The sequence below is a fragment of the Chaetodon trifascialis genome, chromosome 5, assembly GCF_039877785.1.
Source record: "Chaetodon trifascialis isolate fChaTrf1 chromosome 5, fChaTrf1.hap1, whole genome shotgun sequence".
NCBI lineage: Eukaryota > Metazoa > Chordata > Actinopteri > Chaetodontiformes > Chaetodontidae > Chaetodon > Chaetodon trifascialis.
The window spans coordinates 13,092,313-13,114,115 of NC_092060.1; the positions used below are offsets into that span (position 1 = coordinate 13,092,313).

Genomic DNA, 21,803 nt, shown 5'->3' on the forward strand with positions numbered 1-21,803 from the left:
AGAGAAATGACGCATCATTTAAGTTAATATAGATGATGACAGACTGGATGTCTGCAGTCAGCATAATTAACACAGTTTGGAGACATCCTGTTTTCAGTGGAGACAAGCGTTATGCTGACTTTGAAATAATTTAAATCTCATTTCACACACTTCACAGATAATAGAGAAACCTTAGTTCCTATTCTGGTTACTCCTGCGAGCTGTTTTTCTGCAAGTGAAGGTGAAAGTTCTTAGTCGAAATGAAAGCATGCCTCCGGTTTTTGTTCACATTTCAGAAAAGGAGCTGACATTTCTATTGGACCTGGCCTTGTTTTCCCTGTTTAAGTAGAAAATTATGTAGCAGATTTTGATAATGCCTGATGTGCTGTTGAAGCGTGCATGTGTGTGTGTTTTCCAGGGGTCGATACCTGGTGGCGCTGGGACGTTCTTGGCACCCGGAGGAGTTTACATGTTCACAGTGCAAGGCGGTCCTGGATGAGGGGGGCTTCTTCGAGGAGAGAGGGTCTGTCTACTGCACCCAATGCCACGACAACCGATACGCTCCAAACTGCGCTAAGTGCAAAAAGAAGATCACAGGGGTGAGAGCCGCTCTGTTGAGATAAGCAAAATCAAAACACAAACCAGGAAGGGTGTCTGAGCAGGAGAGACATTTGAACGCATGAAAAGGGGGGCTGCTGTTAGTTGTTCTGTGATTCCTCTGTACAAGACGGATGTAGGCTCCCCTGCACTTCAGTAATAGCAGCTAAGCTGGAAATCCAAAGATTTACAGCCCTTTTCTCCCTTTTATCAGGAAATCATGCATGCCCTGAAGATGACCTACCATGTTCAGTGTTTCAAGTGTGCCGCCTGCAAGACTCCCATCAGGAACCAAGCCTTTTACATGGAGGAGGGTGAACCCTACTGTGAGAAAGGTGAAAAGCTGTTACAGTAAACAACGCAAACTGTTCTACCTAACTTCAAAATAGAACCATCCATCATTTCCAAAATGAACTCTGCTTATGACAACAGTTTTATGAAGTGTTCCTGAGCTCATGTAGTAATCTCCTTTATAGAGTCATGTGTTCACAAAGTGGTGAACCTCGCTCCATCCTTGCTTGTGAACGACCCTTTCATAGCCAAACGTGACACTATCACCTGTTGCCAATGAACCTGTTTACCTGTGGAATGTTCCAAACAGGTGTTTTTGGAGCATTCCACAACTTTGGCAGTCTTTTTTTGCTCCTGTCCCAACTTGTTTGAAACGTGTTGCTGCATCAAATTCGGAATAAGCAGATATTTACAAAAATCAGTGATGAGGTCACACATTAAATATATTGTCTTTGTATTGTTTTTTCAGTTGAGTATGTCATCAGGATTAGGACGAGTTTTTTTTTTGGCACTGTCCAAAGTAGTTAGACACTGTTGTGTATTGAGGACTAGATTCCAACTTTGACACAGAAACATACATTATTCTCACCCTGGTCTGCTACTTAGTAGTAGTCTGCTACTACTAGTCATGCTAATCATTATAATGATACCAGTAAGAATATCTGCGGTGTAAAGCATGGGGTAAGATGTGCTTCTAAATGAAATGAAATTGATAAATATCTGCATGAATCTGATGCTTATTAATGGTACATTAGTCTTTTCCAAACACACTCAACACCTGCAAACCATCAAAAGCTCCCATCACATGTGTCACAGTAACTGTGACCCATAATAATTAGGATAATTAGGTGGCACGGTGGAACAGGTGGTAACACTGTCGCCTCACAGCTAGAATGTCCCGGTTCGAATCCCGCTGTGGGCGCTGGTGGCGTGTCCTTCACCATGCCTTCAGTGCCTGCTGCTCGAGGTGTGGAGTTTGCATGTTCTCCCCATGTATCCTCCATAAAATGTACCCCCACTAAAAACATGCAAGAAGATCACCACCTGACCAGTGGTGACAACAGGAACTGGTCCCCGGGCGCCAGTCAGCTGGCAGCCCACCGCTCCTGGTCCGCTGCGGAGGAAGGACGGTCCAAGGATGGGTTAAAGGCAGAGAATAAATTTCACATATGCATGGCGTGCGCAGTTTCCCCTCCTAACTTAGCATGTTGTGTGTAAAATGTGACTAATAAAGGGATTTCTTCTTAATAACAAAGATGTTAAAACATCAGGATATTGTAACTGGTGAATATTGTTAAATACGCTCTCTGAATGTTTGGTTTGACTGTCCTTTCACTGGAGGACTGCCTGTCTTTCATTCATACTTGATAATACAACTTTGCAGCCTCACATTATTGAGGCTTCATAAAAGAGATGAAGGCATCTCCATGGTGAGAAATCATCTGCTGGAAACAAAAAGAAACATCATATGAATGTGGTTTCTAGCAGCAGCAGTAGCCTCTTGAACAGACAGTGACACACACACACACACACACACACACACACACACACACACACACACACACACACACACACACACACACCGTTTTAAAAGAGAATGTAAGTCTGAACCTGAAGTAAAGGCAGGCGGTGTTTAAAGATCGTGCCTTAGCAGAAAATATGAAACAGTAGCTAAAGGAAAAGCATGCTGAAAATCCTCAGCGAGTGTGCAGATTGATTAGTTCCAGTGCCAACCGAGAACATCTCAACTCATGTAAGACCCCTGTAACTTTAAGCAGGGATCAAGCCTTTCATGTTTATCGTAAATCTGCGCCGGGCCCCACGAACGGAGGGGGCACTGACATCATGATCGAGCTTACGTGATGGAAGATGTCAAATCTTCTTACTTTAAATGGATGCCGTAGCTAAGCGCGGTGCTGTTCAGGGATCAGAACAGAGGCTGCGGTGCAAAACCAGAGAAATGCCGAGCGCATTTCATGATGAAGTTGTTTCTCTTGGAAAAAAAAAAATGTCTCACAGCATCCCCTCTCCAGTTATGCTTGAATCATTTCCATATGTTTTGATCAAGCTATTTGTACTACATCCCATTGTTGTATTATTGCTGTGGGGTTTGGCACGGGCTGACATCATGAATCTTCTGCCACGCACCACAGTCAATCATAAAGTGTGATGTTTTCATCTGCTGTAATCTATTTAGCTCCAGTTTACTTCATACAATTCTCTATTGGACTTTATGAATGGTGTGTGCTCTTCTATTATGCTGTAAATGATTTAGCAGGGCGCTGTGTTTCTCTCTTACCGCTGAGGCTCTGACGTGGATCACTGCTTTATCAGAGGCGAAGCCAGAACCTGAGTACTCATACTCTGAATAATGCCTTTAGCTCTGATAAACATTGTGCTGCCTCAGCATCTTTCAGGGATTCTGCAGCTCTCACCCACTCGCTCTTGAGAAGCGGCATTATAACCTGACACTTTCCCCAGAGTCCCTGTGATGAAAGAGACTTTCAAAATCCAGTTAAGTATCTGGAGAAATTTCCCCTCATCCTAATCCCTCCCTCACACTCTGGAAAGGCACTAATGTACAGTGGGTGGACAAAATAACGCAAACGGCAAAGTATCAAATGCCCAATGAGGAGAGGAGCCAACACTTGGCTTCAAAACAGCTTTATCCATTTTTATTGCCGTCATTCAGGTCCTTAAGAGTGTGTGTGTGTGTGTGTGTGTGTGTGTGTGTGTGTGTGTGTGTGTGTGTGTGTGTGTGTGTGTGTGTGTGTGTGTGTGTGTGTGTGTGTGTGTGTGTGTGTGTGTGTGTGTGTGTGTGTGTGTGTGTGTGTGTGTGTGTGTGATTACTCCTCTTCAAGAGGAAAAGCCTCCAGTTCTTAAAAAGATGAAAGAGGTGGAAACCTATTTCACACTCTGTGCTCCAGAACATCCTATAAAGGTTAAGTGATGTTTACCTATGGTGATTGTGGAAGCCATGGAGGATGCTTGACCTGATCTGGGGGATGATAAAAGCTCTTTTGAATTTATTTTGTTATGTTATTCCGATGGTTATCTCACATATCGCTGCTGCTCACCACCACTCCTCCCATCCGCTTTCTCTCTGCAGACTATGAGAAGATGTTCGGCACCAAATGCCATGGCTGTGACTTTAAGATTGATGCCGGGGATCGGTTTCTGGAGGCCTTGGGCTACAGCTGGCATGATACGTGCTTCGTCTGTGCTGTAAGTCATTTTGATTGATATGGCTCCCTGCGGGGCTCTCTTTGCCCCATCCCATCTCACAATGCCACCTGAAAAATCTGCCTCCATCTTTGGACCTCGAGCTTCTCCCTCCTGTCACCTGCAGTCAATCACTCTCTCCGTCTCCTTTTTCACACTGTGAAGAAAACTGAAAGTAAATGCAGTCAAGTAAATAATCTGTGCAGGCTCTGGCCAGTAGTAACTGTGTAAATTCACATTGGCAATGTTATGGTCTGATATCTACTCTGCCCTGGTTTCCCCAATCTGTCTGTCTCTGCCTGTCTCTCTCCTTTCATCTTTAAAGCTCTGCCAAATCAACCTGGAGGGGAAGACGTTCTACTCGAAGAAGGATAAGCCCCTGTGCAAAGGCCATGCCTTTGCTCCTGTGTGAGCGAGCGAGCGAGCTTCATCTTCAGAGGAAGGAGCGCTCCTCTCCCTCCTCTTTACCGCCCTGCAGCACACTCTGCATCTCTCCAACCACACACCTAGTTAAAACTCTGTCTTTTCCTATCCTGCAGACTTTGTTTCCTGTATTTGAGGCTTAATGTTAGCGTCATGCACTGTTAGTCCACTGTGCTGTTAGGACAGTTCAAATGTTACTGCCTGTAATACCAAATGCTGTGTTGTATAACTGGAAGTAGTCAAGGAATTATTTCATGCCATCACTAACTTGTTTACTTTGAAGTCATTTTCAGATTGGACGGTGAAAATGCAGCTCATCTAGATTTAATCGTAACTGTTAGTGAAAAACCTTCATGGCTCTACTAATCTCCTCCTTGTTCAGTCTGAAGATAGATCAAGTCAGTATCTTCTGAGTTGGAGGAGTCACTTAGCCTCTAATAATCCCACATGTACTGTACTGATCTGCCACTGCCTCTGCACTAAGTGTAGAGAAGTGGTGGCCCCATTCAGGACCCCGACCCACTCACCAACTCTTCCTGCAGTGCCTATTAAAGTAATGGGGGTCCAGTCGAGCAGAAAAAAGGGGTGTTCCATTTCTGCCTGACTGGACCCCTGCACCTCTCCACAGAAGCACTAACCGCTTTACTTTTCACTTTAGCAAATCAGAGCACACACTGTGGTTAATAACTGTAATTTTGAGTCATGTAATAATCTGTAATTGGTCCAATTTTAATAGTCCCAGATGTGGGTGACAGAGAAAGTGGCGTTATAGTTTTAAAATCTTTCACACTCCTGAGATGAGGGGATTTGTCAAAGCGTTGACAGTATCATTTATCAGACATTTTAATGTAAGAAAAAAACCTCAAAGGGTGATTTTTGTCCGTCATGCTCAAACAATGTTGCGAGTGTTCCTTCGAGTACTTTCCAGCCATGGTTTAATATGTATTTATATTGCTTCAGAATGGGCCTGTAAGTGTTGTTTTTGTAGCTGCTGGATGTTTCAAATAAAATTAATCAGTGATGCCACATGTTAGGACTGATGACTGGGCTGAAGTGTATCTGAGGTGAACCCATCTGTAAGATTCTCCATTGGCTGATGTTTGCACTGCCTTTGCTCTCACCACCACCTGCTCCCTAACAACGGACCTTTCTAATGCTTTGTTTGGAGGACAATAAGAGCTAAAAATGAAGCTTCACACAAACAGAAAACCCCAGTGCATCCCTACAGTGTCCCAGCTGTAGAAGAAAAAAAAAAAAAAAAAATCAACTTTATCAACCCTCACGTTAGGAGAGTAATACACAAAGATTATTAGCACAAGGTAGATCCTGCTCAGTCAGTAATGTGCTGCAGGTAATGTGTCAAAAATAACTCCCTCACATCAAAACATTAATATTTTAACCCTGGAAAACAAAATTAATTGGTTAGCATGGTTTCAGTTGGAAAATCTCAGGCATCCATCATTCATCAAACCGAACATGTTCTTCAGACCCCACTTTGTCCAAAGGTTCATGAGTTTACATGAAATACTCACCAGCTATAGTAAATAATGGAAAAACAAACATCACTCGTTTTGCTGGGAGTTACACACTGGAACTTTGTCAAAACTGTTGTTTAACTCATGATAAGATACTGCATGTTGCTCACAGTAACAATGGTATCACCATACTGGATACATTGCAATACAACTGTCTACAATACAGTGTAACTGAAGAGAAAATACTAATTTTAACCAACCCTTATGCTAATTATGTTAGCCTGATTAAAAATATTTTCCAGTTTATAGTCAGAGTGAAGTGTTTGAAGCTTAACCTGTAACATTTATCACATGTATAGTTCTTTAAAATGTTAATTATTAAGTAAAAAAGATCCAGTCCTTGATTTAACAATATATAATTTATTTACAACAATTTCAGGTTGAATTACTATACATACCTTTCTGAAATGTCATAGATATATATATACATAAGGCCAAGTAAATACTTGAAAGCACTTAGAAACGAATTTCCAAAATTCTACCCACAAATCCATATCATTGTCCAAAAAAGTACAGAAAATCTCCCTTAGCAGAAGTTTTTCCATTGCCACAAAAAGTTTTGACAACAATTTACATTGACGATAAGGAACACAAAAGGTTAAAAAAAAAAAAAAAAAAAGGGAAACAAAAAAAGGATTATACAATTGCATAAGCGCTGTGGCATGTAATAAATACAGCATTTTTGACTTGCAGAAAGGCAAGGAACATTGAATCAAGGAACTAAATAGAAAAACCATTCACAAGTACAGAAGTCTATTAGTTCAAAAAGAAAACAGGTCAGTCAGAGTGACAGGGAATTATGCACACACCCGGTCTCTCGCTCTCCCGCGCGCACACACACAAACACACACACACACATGTCCTTGACACTGAATAGTAATGAGTAACACAAAAAGTACAGCTGTGAGATGTAGCCGTTTGCCCCCCATAACTCAGGGGGTAAACTTAAACCCTTGAACAAAGCGTTGATGTCACTGACACGAGTCTTGCACACAACTATCAGGCCCAGATCTCATCATGAAGGGAACTGAACTCATCACACACACAGACACACAGTAATTGCAGATTTGCTAGATTTGTTGGACAAGTAAGATGTGAAGATAGATGCTGAACATCCTGGCGGCTGGTGAATTACATTACTGAAATGTGCTTAGACAACACATCCAAGACAATGACAGGGGTGATAGAGTTTCACACACAGTCTGACTGTACAACTGCCATGGCTCATCGAAACATGCTGCGTCAACACTGGCTCGTCAGTGTCCGAGAACCGACGTCCTCAATCAGCCTCTGCGCAGTCCCAGTGTGGTGATTTACTGAGCGTTAGTGGCTACTTCCACCTTGTGTTTAAATGCTTACAGTTAGAGAAATCATCAGGTAGACATATGCAGAGTAAGGACGAACAAAATATGTATAGAAACTTCCTGTAAAACGGTCTCTAAACCCTTAACACTGCAAAAAGTCTTCACTGCTAGATCGCCAAAGAACAGTATATAGGCAAACACGTCACGGTTTAGACTTGACAAATGCTGCGCCAGTTAAGTGTCTTTTTTTGGCTTCATATTAAAATATAATTTACATTTCTTTACAAAGTGGTAAAATAAACTGACACATATCACTGCTTGAACAAACAGCATTAACTTGCCTCAGAGACGAAAGCGAACAAATGAGATAAAGAGGTGATTTGCAGTTTAGAAGAGACAGCGACTCTGACTTATTCTATACTAGCTGCAAGTAAAACAACGGCGAAACAATATTGAATGGATACAACATGAGGATGTAGTGGCCTCAAATGATACTCAGAAAACTTTGGTTACCAATTCTGCTGATATACAGTATGCAAAGTGACAGCACACGGCTGGTATAGAAAAAGTATTTACATATTACGTGACGGTGATCCATTTCGACGTGAAACGATTTCTTTAAGGTGATATCGCCGAAAAGGGTCTCGATCCAAGGGTTTCATAAAGGGAATAAAACAAAGGTCAAATTTGATTTCATGGCATCTCTACGTCAAATAGCACAGGGGTTTTGTAAAAACGTGTTGGTCAAGAGGAGGCGTGTTTCGTAGGATGGGAAAGAGCTAACGGGTGCTGAGATGCCACACAAACACAACGGAACTTCTAGGACTTAAAAAAGGAAAAGTAGAAACGGAGGAAAGATGCGCTTTCCCCCCCACAACGAGGAAACATAAATGTACATTCCAAATATCTGACAATCATAAAAGAGGCTCCAGGTGGTGTTAAAGGTCGAAGCCACAGGAGCTGGTTGGATGGGATGTGCTGACTGCTTGAATAAGAAGGGACTCAATGGGAAGGGGCTCTCTTTACAACTTTAACAGATGACTTCACATGCAACCCTGAGGCAGACGGAGAGAGGACTATGGCTAGTTTGCTCACACACTGTCAAAGAATAATTACTGGACCACTGGACTTTAGAGATACTGTGTGTATTTCTTGTTGCCTGACCAGACACATCCATTACTACTAATAAGAAACAGTGTAAATTAATGCAAAGTAGCAAAATATGAGTGCGTAGTTGCAGTTTCTGATTTGTTGCATGAGTCTGCTGGGTCATTTCTGCCACTCTGGCTAGAAAAAGAAAGACAAAAAAAAAACCCCTTTCAAAGCATCTTTTGTGAGCAGAGGCGTGACATTATGTATAAGCCACTGGTTCTGTGAGAGACAGGCGTTTCTCTGATGTGGAAATACTGTTTGCCACACAGCAAATATAGAATTCCCACCAACATTGCTTTATGAATTATAAAAACAAAGCTGCACAGCTACCCTTTGGTGTGAGTAACCTGGTAAAGATTTTGAAGAATTTGTTGTCAGATCTTGTGTGGGAAAGTGCTCTGCATTATTCATACGGGATAATAACCCTCTTGGCCATGCTTTTATGGTAAACATCCTCTCTGCTACAGAATCCATGTAATCAGGAGGAAAATGTCGTTTTAGAAATGAGCATCGATAACATTCAGTGTTCACATATATGCAGCTGGGATGCCTTTCGGCCCTATGGCTCCTTCATTAGCTGTGGAACTCGTAACAGAAAAACGCCACAATGAAAGCTTGGGGTAAGAAAATGGACGGTTCAGAATCACAGGCTTTCCATAGAGATGGCTTCTGAAGTATGACTTTAGTGAAGATATTACTCACTCCTCCCTCGAAAAAAGTTCAAAGCGTCCAAACCCCACATATATTGATTTAGAAGCAGGAAAGCTGCGAAGCGTCTTACAGAATCAAGATGTCAAGATGTTACATTCACAGTAGTGATACCGGCTGGACTTAAAAAAAAAAAAAAAAAAACACACACACAAACAAGATGAGATGGGGTTTTGGGCCTCTGACATACAATCTATTTTAAACCTGCAAGTCCAGGATGTGCTACAAGCCGTCTATGTGGGTGTGTGTGTGTGTGTGTGTGTGTGTGTGTGTGTGTGTGTGTGTGTGTGTGTGTATGTGTTAAGAAAGAGATAACGACACGTATGAGACGCACATCTGCAGAGTGGGACTGGGCTTGGGGTTGGCTGGGAGGGGACGCTCGCAGACCCTGGTGACCTTGTTGAAAATGTGCTCAGTGTCTGAGATGATGTCATGTAGCAAACCTGCCAGTTGCATATGTGGCCTGTTCTCTTGAACCTGAAAGGACCGGCACCTTTTGTCACATCCCTTTTTATTTCATACAGTTTTCTAGGTTCAGAAATGATTCAGTGAATTTGCAATAGTGGCCATTTGTAATAGCATTACGTTTGCATATTGCTCCTTACTCGCCTTAAGTGGGCTATTTATATAAAAGGCATGAAGTTAATTTAATGTTATCTTTAAAGTAGAACCATGGTGTGGACCAATTTAACTTCAATCTTTGATGGAAAATAAAGGGTTTTGTTTTTTTTCTTTTTGTTTTACTGAGTTCCTGGATACATTTCCCCAAACACCCAGACGCTTCCTTTTCCCTCATTTGGTCTGTTTAAAGATTTTTACTCTGTTTGGTGGGAACTAGGGACTCACTCCAACATAAACTCTTTACTATCGTCTGAAGTGAAGAAGAGGGACATTGGGACAGCTCTGCTCTTCGATTCCAGCTGCAGTTACTGTTGTTTTTTTTGTTGTTGTTTGTGTTTGTGTGTTCTGTACTTTTCCTCTGCACCAGTCTCTTCCCCTTTTCTAGGTTAGCACTCGCCATCAGAGACCAGGAATATCATGGCTTCCTGTTTGCCAATGTCGGCCATGACCGTGGCCAGCTGGTTGATGTTGCCGCTGTGGAAATGTTGTGCCTCCCACAGGTCCAGGATCACAGAGGTTGGGCTTGCTTTGGATGCAAAGAAACTCATGTGTCTGCAGAGAGGGGAGCACAAAAATAACAGTGAGGACGAGACGTTTTTATGAAATCAAGCCACGCACACATATCAAAACAGTCTCTCATTTGCTGCACACCAACGGAGTCTGAGGAAAAGCTTTTCAGCCGGTATTTTATGTAGCTACTGCTTCTTCTGACTCTGTCAATGTCAGCTTTTATTGTATTTTATTGCTACATTCACATATGCTGTGTTGGAGCGCTGAGCAACAAAATGATAAAAGGTGTTAGAACACAGTGTAGCTGTTGAAACTTCCATCAAATACAAGATCAGTGGCAATTTTCATTTGAAGCTTAAAAGCATAAGCCTCATTCCCCTTTATTTGATGTTGAAATTGGCCCAAAATCCCCATACAGTAAATCCTATACAGACTTTTCTCTGTTAAGTCGGAAGTGACCTTTTCCATTTTGGGAGCAGAACCTTTACGATCAAACCCAATCAATGACAACAAAGCAGTGGCCCCAGCCAGCTGTATATTTGATGTTGAGTGGGACCCTGATCCCAGCAGCACCCGAAGATGCTTGTTTGGTTTAATGGTCTTTTTCTGTTCTCCAAATGTCTGGGGCCTTAACTGTTATGTAGAGCACACACGACATTAAGAAAAGAGAACAGCGTCAACTCTTTGCATGGGGGGGTGTCGTGTGGGTGTTTTTTTGCTGAGGAGGAGGGGGTGAGACGGGAGGTCTTTTTCACCTTGAGAAAGGTCAGACAGAGTCCATTACTTCCTCATATCTTCTGTTTATCTAGTGAAGCCTTCTGTGTTGGTGGGAGACACGGTTGCTCTGGCAGAGCACTGAGAACACAGTGTCACTCTTCTACTTTCAGTCAATTGGATTTTATAGCGCACGCAGCCTTCCCCCCGCGTCAGGAGAGCACAACAAAGCGGAGTGGTGGTCAAAAAAATTGTCTGGGAACAAACCTTTGTGTCATTATTCAGATAAAGAAGACAGAGCTTAGCGTCCGACGTGTCAGTCCTGCTTATTCACCTCGCCGTGTGAAACACGAGCTTATCTTGTATGGCTCAGACACAGCCGTTTGCACAGTCTTAGGAGAGAAAGATCAAATAAAAGGTTCTTGGCATTTTAAGTTTTATTGATTGGTCCCGTTCTGCTCAGTCTGAACACTTTACACACACAGAAACAAACACCGAAATAACAGCATGAGAGAATGCCAAGAAGCCGCAGCCTTTTCAGGAAAACATGTTGTTAAGGACAGATCAAACAACAGAGCGGTTGTTCCTTCCTAAGGCCTAAATGAGAATTGATTATGTTGAGCAAAACATTGCTAGTTAAACCTGCGGTACATCAATTCAATTTGTGATTAATTGGGGTAAATAAAGTTGATTGGACAAATTAAGTGTACCTATTTGATTTCATTACGAGGTAGAAATTAAATTGGAGGATAAGGGATCGATGGCTGGCTCCTTTCTGTTACAGGTGCTCCTGTGATAAAGTACAGTAACAGGCTGAGCTCGGCACAGATCCAAACCTACTCTGTCTTTTTTTTTTTTTTGTTACCGCTGATGGGCAGCTAGCTTCCTGCCTTTCCAATTACAACTGTTAAGCGGAATGTAGCAGCTCCAAGTTCAGGTGCAGACTTTAAGCTGCTTACCTGTTCCTGAGGAAAAAAAATGAAGAAGGGGGATGTGTTTTCTCTAAGAAGTGATAGCTGTATCCATCAAGTCCACATTAATCCTATAACGTTAGCTGTGTCAAATAAGGGATTAGTTTGCTAAGGCAGAACCTTGTTTACCTAAACTTTAGGAAAAACACTCAACTGTGGTGGTGCACTTCACACTGATTGTACGACTACAATTTCATAGTTGCATGCTAACCTCTACATTAGCGTGAGCCTTCACAATCAGCGTGATTGCATGTTCATTATTTTAAACAAGCTGCATTCAAGTGTGCTACATGTACTGCTGTGCAGCTTCTGTTCTAAAGGGCTTTGGAGAAATGAGGCTCTGCTGCATTTCTTGAGAACATTATTCAACAGCTGCCTGTTCCAGTGATCAGATTAGGCATGATGGCATGATGCAGGCAGTATTTACCTCTCAAGCTTAAGTCTTTGTGCTAGCATTCTCCAGTCGGCTCCATTGGGACAAGGGGCGTCCAGGCTGCTGCAGATCTTCTGCCTGATGAGGTACGGGATCTGAAAGGCGCTGGGCCCTGCCAGAGCTGTGGCGTTACTGTCCATTAGCAGAAACTCAGTGTCCACGGCTCGGGTGTCCTGGTGGGGATGATGGCCACAAAGCACATGTCAGAAGAAAACAAACCCTTTTCTTCGCATTGCATTAAAAACAATTCCTCTATGGCTATGGCTACTTAAAATGCTGAATAATAGTAATCACTTGCTGCCTAAGAGCGAGTAGTTCTGATGAGCGTTACCTTGGCGATGTTAAAGTCGAGGCTAAAGCTCTGTCCCTCCCCCTCCACCTGCCACACGCACAGCTGGCAGGTGAGCTCACAGGTGCTGAGGCTGAGCCGCTCCAGAGTGAACGTGCAGTGCAGGTACCGCTGGGAACCGTTCCAGATGTGGTAGAACGGGATCTCCTGCAGAAGAAAAAACATGCAGCACGCACAAGCGGCAGCGCAGAGGCTCAGTCAGTACCGCATGTCTGAAAGACGCCATAACAGGACCTCCTGCCTAGAATACACTGAGATCATCATTAATTACACTGACATAGGCTGTCATCGTTAGGCGAGCGCAGCTAAATATATACAAGGCGGCAGACTGACAACATTCAGGTAAGTTAAAGGGGGATAATGTGACAAAGAGAATCTTTCAGGAGAGTTAACAGCCTGTCTGTCTGTCTGAGTTGATTATAGAAGCACCAGACTTCATATTTTAAGAGATAGCACAACATATCTTTATCTCTGGCATGAGAAACATTTTCTGTTTATCTATTATCTTTCAGCCTTTCTTTGCAGGTATGTACTGTACTGTAGCTACACATGATGCTGAAACACCACAGCTCTTTGAATCGAAAACACATCATGTGACATTGAAGTATATATGTATGCATAATAGCTTGGAGTGGAACCGCTGTACAGCACTAGCTTCGGTCTAGCAAACAGCTACCAGGGAGTGTTTGGTAGAATTTATTCAAGGCTGACAATTTCTACATCTTTCTCTCTGTTGCTCCATATTCACGTCTCATTTGCATATCCCCAGAGAAGCAGAGAGGTAACTGGAAAAAAAAAGACAGGGCACATTTACTCCTCGCTTCACCCCGGGTTCAACAGCTGACAAGAACTTGAGTGAAGTGGGGCTGCAGTACATGCTGCCAACCAAACGGGGGCACTGTTATCCAGGCAGACAGATGACGGGGGGAGTCGGGTGAAACACGCAAAAGTCTTCCCGGGGGCCCCAGGGAGACTAAAGGCCTTCTCTGACCGCACTGCTGAGAGGGGAATAACACTTCCAAATGAACAGGCACAGTCCAGAGGAATAAGCCTCTGTGTTCTCGGTGCATTGTTGCTGCCGTTGCTTGCTTGGCGCTGCCTGTGTGTTCTCTTTGGGGACCTGGTGCTCAGTGCTTACATAGCTGCAGCCAGAACATTTTCTAGTCCTCTTTGAACAGCCCTTGTGTGTCTGTTGCCGGGCTGCAGTGCAGTGGGCCACGCAGGTGTGAGGAGTGTAGGGGCGATGGAGAGGTTCCAAGAAGTTCCAGATATTTACATAGTGCTCTATATTTCATTTCAGCTCCCTTTGAGAGAGCGGCAGCTAGGATAATCAATCAGCTTGCAGCTCTGGGTTAGTGCACACAACCCGACTCCCATATGCACACGTACACAACCTCATGCAGAAGCACAAAAACATGCACACTCTATGCGCAGAGGTGCACACACACCTCCAAAGGTTTCCTCGACTCCAATGACTTTAAGTTGCAAACAGTGCCAAGATAGAAAAGGTTATTGGACAGTGGAGTCCTGCAATAACAGACTGAAAAACACTCCTTTGTGTGAATCTTTAAAGTGATCAACTGAAGCCAAACCAAAACATAATTAAAACTCTGCACAAACTAAATTTAAATTTCTGGAGAGCCGACTAGACCGTGAACCCTCATTAACAATAAAAAGTTGCTCCAGAGGAACTTTAGATTACTCAGTAACATCGGCTTTGCCAACATGCGCTCCATTTTTTCATTTCTCTGCATGGCTAATTTAAAATAGCCAAGACAACATGGGTTTTAAATTGAGTGTACAGACAAACACATTAGAAAGCCCCATAACTGCTGATACGCAAATTTGACAGATTCACCCGGGCACTTGTATTACATCTCCGTGCTCCCTCTCTGATCTGGAGTGACTCCCTGCCCCTGCAGCCCCGCAGGGCGGCCCAACGCACCTGGTAGCCGGCTAGCAGCTTGCTTCTCCAGTGCGCCTGGGGCATGTCATGGATGGACAGGCGCAGGTTGTGGTAGCTGTCTTTGAAAAGCAGGACGTGGGGCTCGTCAATCAGCCGACCCCCGAGCTGCCGCTCCATCTGCATCACCTCCTGATGAAAGAGAGAGAGAGCGGTGTCAGCGCTCAGAGGAAACACATTTACCATCACAGGCACAGAGGTACATGAAATTGAGCAAAACGAGGCGTAATTGTGTAGGTTTCCTGTTTACCCTACAGTTTGGAAAAAGACACACAACACACACATACACCCACACACACCAGGAGAAATAAAAAGAAATACAAAAGAGGACATGGACAATGGTGGGAACATACAAAAAAATGTGACTAACAGATGAACACACACACAAAGGGACTAGCCTGTTTTCACACATACACACACAGCGTGGGCATGAAGCAGGGGCACCGTACATCTTAGGACAGAAAGATAGTGTCCCTGCATGCGGCCGCAGCGGGCTGGACCGACTTGTCTCCACAGCGCTTTAATGTCACCACAAGGTTGATCCCCTGCCTCAGCGTGTGCACGCCTAGCTTCCAGCAACTGCATTAGCATGCAGAGACTGCAGCCATCCCGGCCTACTAGCTACCTGGGCTGTGATGAAGTAAGTGAACGAGCCATTAGTCAACTGCTCATTGTTCTCGCATGGCGAATCTCCTTAATTTCATTTTTGTTTTTGTGCCAGGAGAGATTTGTAAATGCATGCTTAATATTTTAATCTCTGTGGGACTTGCTCAGTGGACCATTTGTTGCCATCCAAATGACCATCTGGAATGGGATGATAATATCTGCTGTATTTTCCTCTGATCTATCAATTTATTTTTGAGCTGGATGCTTGGTGCTGAATGAGTCTTTAAGAATCCAGTACTTTGGATGCCATTCACATGTGCTACCTCACACTCCAATCAGAGGAGCATATTACAACAGAGAAAAACAGACCTCAGAATTTAGTAGTGAGAAAAGACCTCAGAAATAATATGTTCTTTTAATCTGTCTGCGGAGGGAAACAAGATGGCAGCAGAGGGAAAACAGGCAGCCAGAATGCACCTCTGAGTCGAGGAGACATCTCAAAGACAACGGCTCCAAGAGGGAGATGTGCGTATAGATGGTGGCCATATGTTGAGTGCCGCATGCCAGCATGGTTGCCCATGGTATGATTTCAGCAAAGACATCTAATTAAGGTGGAGAATGGCAGTAATTTCTATCTGCACAACACTGATTCAATTTTCTGCCCCCTTTCCCAGGAATGGGCTAGACTGATTCCAATTATAATGGAAAGGAAGCTGTTAATTATCCATTTGGAATCTCTACCTGCTTTTGATATTTGATGTGCTCTCTTCTTCACCGAATAAGCACTTCGGGGTTCAGCCTGAGAATTGAATTTCAATGTTTGCTCAGTGCATTGCTAATTTCCATGTTTGCTTAGTGCTTATCATCTTGTTAACACAAATATTATGCCCCCCCCCGATTATCCATCTTGATTCCTGCATGTGCTTTGGTTTAGCCCCTTCAACTGACTGCCAAAGTACATTAAAGATGTACAATGATCTGACTGTATGTGGCTGGCTGGAGTGCTCCCCTCACTGTACTGCCACCCCAGAGCCTTGTGATGTTACCCAGCCCACTTACTCACAGTGGGAAGGTCAGACAATGGCTCTGAATCAAAGCGTTGAGGTCTAATGAGTTAATAACAGGGGGCAGCGCATTCTCAGCTGAATTAAAAGCCCTCTGCTATCATGTCTCTTACGCAGACAAAAAGTCACATTATGAGGGCTTCCAAAGAGGTTCATTTAACACAGTTCTTAAGCACAAATTTGTTGGGGGTGATTAGCATTGCAAATTGCTGCTGGTGGACTTTGATCAGGTCTTTGACCTCTAGCAGCAAATCTATAGGCCGTCTAACAAGAGAAAGAGTGCAGAATGCCAATTATCTGATTATCAACATATAGCTACGAGAATGAATACTAACCGGCCTGTCTAGCAGTTTGTCAGGTTCAAGGCTGACACGGCAGGATTACAATCAAACAGGGTCTAGGACATGGCACTCTTGCTACCTGACAGGGAGGCTGAGCTTACTGAGGGAAAATACACAACAGTGTGCACGTGTCCTCGCTTTCAAATGACACTGTCTCGTCTGTGCATTGTTTGTGTGTGCCTGAGTGCCTGCGAGTGTGTGTATTAGAGTGTGTTTTTGTGCAGGGTTTCAGCATATGTTCTGGACTGAGAGAATAATGGCCCTCTTTACGCCCCATTATCCTGTTAACAAATGACAGTGCGAGCGAGCTAATAGATGAGAGGCTAAATTTGACCATATTATTTACTCTTTCTGTGGGAAAACAAAGCAAGGTTTTGAATTAGTTTATCAAATCACATATTAATCATTAACTCCGAGCTAAATTGTGTTTCCACTCAGTGACGATAAGAAGAGCAGTTTCTCCGAGACACCCTGACCCCGTACATGTATGGAAACATTAAGATGCATGAGATGGGCGAGAAGTTCAAGTGCTGCAGGAGAAAAACCCCTTTTGTTCTGACGGAATTCGAGATAGCCTGTGGTGTGTGTGAAGACTGTGAATTTAGAGTCGGGCAGAGCCAAGACCACCCCCTGACATTCAATGAGGCTGGCTAAAGAGAGTGAGATAGAACAGGGAGGAGTGAAAAGAGCAGGAGCAAGAGAGAGGCGAGACAGAGGCAGCTTAACATTTGTGTCTCCAGGTCACTAGAGTGGCCAGCTTTAGCAGGAGCGATAACAGGATTACTGCAATCACGGCCACAGTTTTCTATGACTTCAACCCCCTTCCCACCCTCACTCATCTCCCACCCCTCTCTCCGCCCGTCCCCTCATCCTCTCGGCTTGGACCAGAGCTGGGACTGTGATGGACTGGGGGCCGGGCTCCACCGGGAAACAAGAGACACTCACACAGCTAATCTCTTCGGGCTGGTGCTGACAGAAAGAGGTTAGTGGCTGCACCAAACTCTCTCTTGCAACAAAAACAGCCAGCCATCGGGCGCATGAAAGAAACACAGTCTCAACAAATCAAAGCATTAGCAGAGGCCTATATTTATAAAAAGAACCGGACTGGTTCAAAGCTGCAGATTAAAATATTCTACTTTCCTCACGGCAAGGTCAAGCTACTACATGTGGTTCCCCATTGTTCTGGCTTGGTGTGTAACAAACTGATGAACTTAACTAGCTCCGACGGGGATTATAACTAGCGTTTGATCGGTTAATTAGTCAAGCTACATGTCATCTGAAACACGGAGAGATGCACGGGCTTTAATATCCCCATAAACTCATCCTCATCCCCCCACTCTTAGCAATGCCGTGTCCTCATGTGTTTAAAAATGTGCATTCATGGCGGCGATCCATTTTCAGAGCTGCTCTTTTCAGGCAAATGCATTTGTTTATAGAGAGTAGCCAGGCTATGTGGGCTCCATAAATCTGTGTATTTGTCAGCAGGATGTGACAGGCTTTTCCTCTCTGACTGAGAGTCTATCAGTCTGAGCTCCAGTGGCCGTGCCCGCTACAGTCAACTCTGATTAATAACTACAAATAGAAGGGACTTGTCTGCTCAGTTATAAATTGGGACTGTGTTTGCTAGGGAAAAGATGCACATTCTGCCTGATAAATCACAGAGCAGGACGGGAGAAAACAGCACACAGGAACGCTGAAATATAATATGGAAACAATTTCTCAGCTGGGCTCAGTGATAAAGCTGACTGTCCTCTTTAACTTAATGCCAGCAATTACTGAGCAGTGCTCTTCCGTTTTTTCCCAAGAATTCCTCGCCAGTAGCTGTTGTGATGGAGGGATCAGAAAAAAGTGTATTACATCCTGTACATGCTGGATTTCTCTCCTGTGATACATAAAAGCAAAAAAGTTTCGGCTCAAATGTAGCTCGCTGCTCTGGAGCTGCTAAGAGAGCGTCATAGAGGAGGGAGCACATAAACAGTTTATGACCCCTTTTAAAAGCAAATAAGAATAATAGCTTGAGGTCAAACACTGTGTAAAAGAATCCAGGAGCCACTATTTAACCAGTTAGACATCAATTAAATAGCTGTTTAACACTGGAACATACATTTTTACAATCAAGACACAAAAAGCTGAATGTATTGGCCTCATTACATGAATATTGATGAAAGCATAAATTTTGTAGTCTGAAATACAATAATGGGAGTACAAAGGGTGTTAGCTCAAACATTGTCTCACCATTTGAATGCAGACGTAGGATTTGGGATGTTTTACGGCTGTTAATTGTCACTTAAACTCACTACAATGAGGTATTAAGCGTCTGCGGCTATGCTAGCAGCTCTGTGAGGCTACACATATGCACAGCAGTGCTTTGTTAGCTACATGCTAACACCAGCTTGCTAACATGCTGAGTGCTCACAATGACAATGCTAACAGGCTGATGATAAGCAAGTATAAAGTTCACCGTGTTAATCATCTTAGTTTAGCATGCTAGCATTTTCTAATTAAGCATGAAAATGAAATGAAAACGAATTACTGGACTGATGTTAACATTGGAGGAAAAGTCAGGGAATCTCTAAAGTCAGTGGGATTCATCCTCTGGGGACGGTGAACGTCTGTTCAAAATGTTGGATCCATCAAATAGTTTGACATGCCGCTAACAAAAAAGCCCCATACAGATATTTATTACAAAACCTACTGTGTTAGACTTTTTTAGGGACCGCCATAAACACTACCACATAACACAGGAAAACTGACTTGTGCCTCAACTTCTGTAAAAAACTAAATGTGACAGAAAGTGGGTGGTTTTTCAAAACTGTATAACAACATTGGCCTTACAAAACATGTGGGTGTAACGGAAGAACATTTAGTTATCAATAAACAGCAGGATATCTTGTCATTGTTCCACTATACAAATGTGGATTAGGCAGAGGAAAAAACACACTGAGCATTTTGTCCTTCAGACCAAAAGCTGACAGATTCTGAATATCACAGCTAAAAAAAAAAAAAAAAAGCTTCAGCGTATTCCCATCCTAAAAAGATACCTTTGTCGGCACCCTTCCAGTTTAATTAGATGTTGGTGTTAGGTCTATCTCTGCACTGAGTCAGAGGCTTGGTTCACTGCAGGTGTTTCAATCAGTTGTGGGATGGCAGAACATCAGTGATGCTCTCCCACAGGTCTAGCTGGGAACAACCAAGTGCACAGTGAGGGCGCTACCAAACGCCGATCATGTCTCCTCTGCTGCTGTGCCAGCCTTGGCTGGGCCCATCAAGAGTGGGACACACATTAAATATTAACTTAATTGGTCCCGGCAGAGCCCTGCTAACATACGGCAAGCATCAGACGGAAATGTCACTGTTTCCCCAGAGCCCCCGCACACTTCGGATCAAAGACAATAACATTGGTTCTAATCTGCTGTAATTGGGAGATAAGAGATTGCATGGTACAGCGTGCATAAGTGTAGTGTGCAGGCATGTGCGCACGTGTTTGTGGGTGTGTGTGCATGTCATTCTCACTGATGGAAGCTTGTCAGAGACAAGCTGACAGCCAGAGAGGGGACTGGAGAGAAAACCTCAGCATCCCTTTTGGTTTCTGCAGTTCTCCCTGCCAGTGAACAGCCAACAGAAAAGGCACAGAAATGCTTTTTCGTTTTTTTCATCTCCCATCAAAAGTACAGCCTGTTTAATGCATGAAAAGTTGACTTCTTGTCTGAAAAATGAGGTGCGGTGCCTTAGCAGGCTGCAAATGCTGTCATAAAATTCACATGTACTGAAGGGGTACTGTACATCAACACAAAAATAAAAAATGCTGCTGTGCCACTCGATCGTACCACCTACTGCTACTCCACCACTGTTCTGCACTACAGTTAAATCTAATGGTAGCCATAGTGAGCGTCTAATCATAAATGGTGCATTTTAAAGATAGTGATTAGTGATTAGGCTGAACCTCTCCAGGGAAGTCTAATCTCCACTCAAAGTGGTTAATGTACTTGCTAAATGAACTGCTCCCTCAATAATGGCACCAAGAGCAGTGTGAAGTCGAGATTACTAAACAGTGTGGGCCACATTCTAAATCACTCACTAAAAACTACAAAACCCTGGAGACGCCGTGGCTTACCACAGGACCAGGTTGTGTGAGAGACGGGAGCTAATGCACTCAAGGGCGTCGAGGGAGCTGCAGAGTATGGCAGCACAAGTGCTGGAGTCAACAAGCTCAGATGTCCTTTTCCTGGCTAAGAGAGCGGGAGAATAGCAGAACAAGAGCTAGCCAGAGGGAGAGACAGAGTTTTTTGTGCACTAGCAGCCTTCCTGCATCCAACACAGGACGTCCAAGGTCATTTCGACAGTCACACTGCAGCAAAACAACTCTGGGTCACCCAATGATCTGAATATATATATAGAGAACCCCACCATTACAAACACTCTGATAGCACATAAACAAAAAGGGTTGATATCTATCTGCGAAATAAAGCACTGCCTCTGTAGAGCTGCATCAGCTCCTGTACACTACATTTTACATTTAGTCCCACGTTAGAACACAGTTTAATGTCAGCCAGCAATTTCCCTGAGCAAGCCTGCTATCATGCCATAGTGGTCAGAAACTGAGAAAGATGGCAGCAGGGGCAGAACTGACCCACAAAAAGACAGGAGCAAGCTAGGAGAGTTTTCAGTAATTCCCACCCCATAGCTTGAGCCCGGGCACCACGGTTCTCCTCATCAGCTCCCTGAACATGAGAGTGCTAATTTCAGCCCGAGCCCCCGCTGCCTACCATTGTTTACGTCCAACAGCCACCCATATGATTGTGCCGGTGGTGAGCCTCTACACGAGGAGGTCAGCCATTACAGCCGGCAAAAGTGGACTCGAGTGGGAAGTGGCACTTGTGGCTGTGGGTGGTGTCAGACGAGGAGGAACAGCTTGGAGAGAGAAAGAGAGGTGCGGAGAGAACGAGAGCACAGAGGTTGCTGGGAAAAGATTGGGGCAGGCTCTCCTTTTAATTTACTAATTAACCATGCAAATGAAATC

At 43.8% G+C, this 21,803-nt stretch overlaps 2 protein-coding genes across 8 annotated transcripts in view; one reads left to right on the top strand and one right to left on the bottom strand.

Annotated features, from left to right (window-relative positions):
• pdlim7 (PDZ and LIM domain 7) overlaps nucleotides 1–5,540 on the top strand; it is a 33,031-nt gene extending 27,491 nt beyond the window's left edge. For 3 of the 4 annotated variants that reach the window (XM_070962382.1, XM_070962381.1, XM_070962380.1), the window contains exons 8-11: nucleotides 398–578; nucleotides 791–911; nucleotides 3,977–4,092; nucleotides 4,415–4,618. In XM_070962382.1, coding sequence (XP_070818483.1) covers nucleotides 398–578; nucleotides 791–911; nucleotides 3,977–4,092; nucleotides 4,415–4,501 — 505 coding nt within the window. In that variant the 3' untranslated portion in view covers nucleotides 4,502–4,618. Of the gene's footprint in view, nucleotides 1–397; nucleotides 579–790; nucleotides 912–3,976; nucleotides 4,093–4,414 lie in introns of all 4 variants that reach the window. The other variant, XM_070962379.1, reaches the window with a different exon arrangement.
• A 4,389-nt stretch (nucleotides 5,541–9,929) lies between these two features.
• Nucleotides 9,930–21,803, bottom strand: part of unc5a (unc-5 netrin receptor A) — a 122,179-nt gene continuing 110,305 nt past the window's right edge. For all 4 annotated transcript variants that reach the window (XM_070962375.1, XM_070962376.1, XM_070962378.1 and 1 more), the window contains 4 exons: nucleotides 14,755–14,904; nucleotides 12,792–12,956; nucleotides 12,455–12,633; nucleotides 9,930–10,384 (listed from right to left, as the gene is read on the bottom strand). In XM_070962375.1, the coding sequence (XP_070818476.1) occupies nucleotides 10,219–10,384; nucleotides 12,455–12,633; nucleotides 12,792–12,956; nucleotides 14,755–14,904 (660 nt within the window). In that variant the 3' untranslated portion in view covers nucleotides 9,930–10,218. The remainder of the gene's footprint in view (nucleotides 10,385–12,454; nucleotides 12,634–12,791; nucleotides 12,957–14,754; nucleotides 14,905–21,803) is intronic.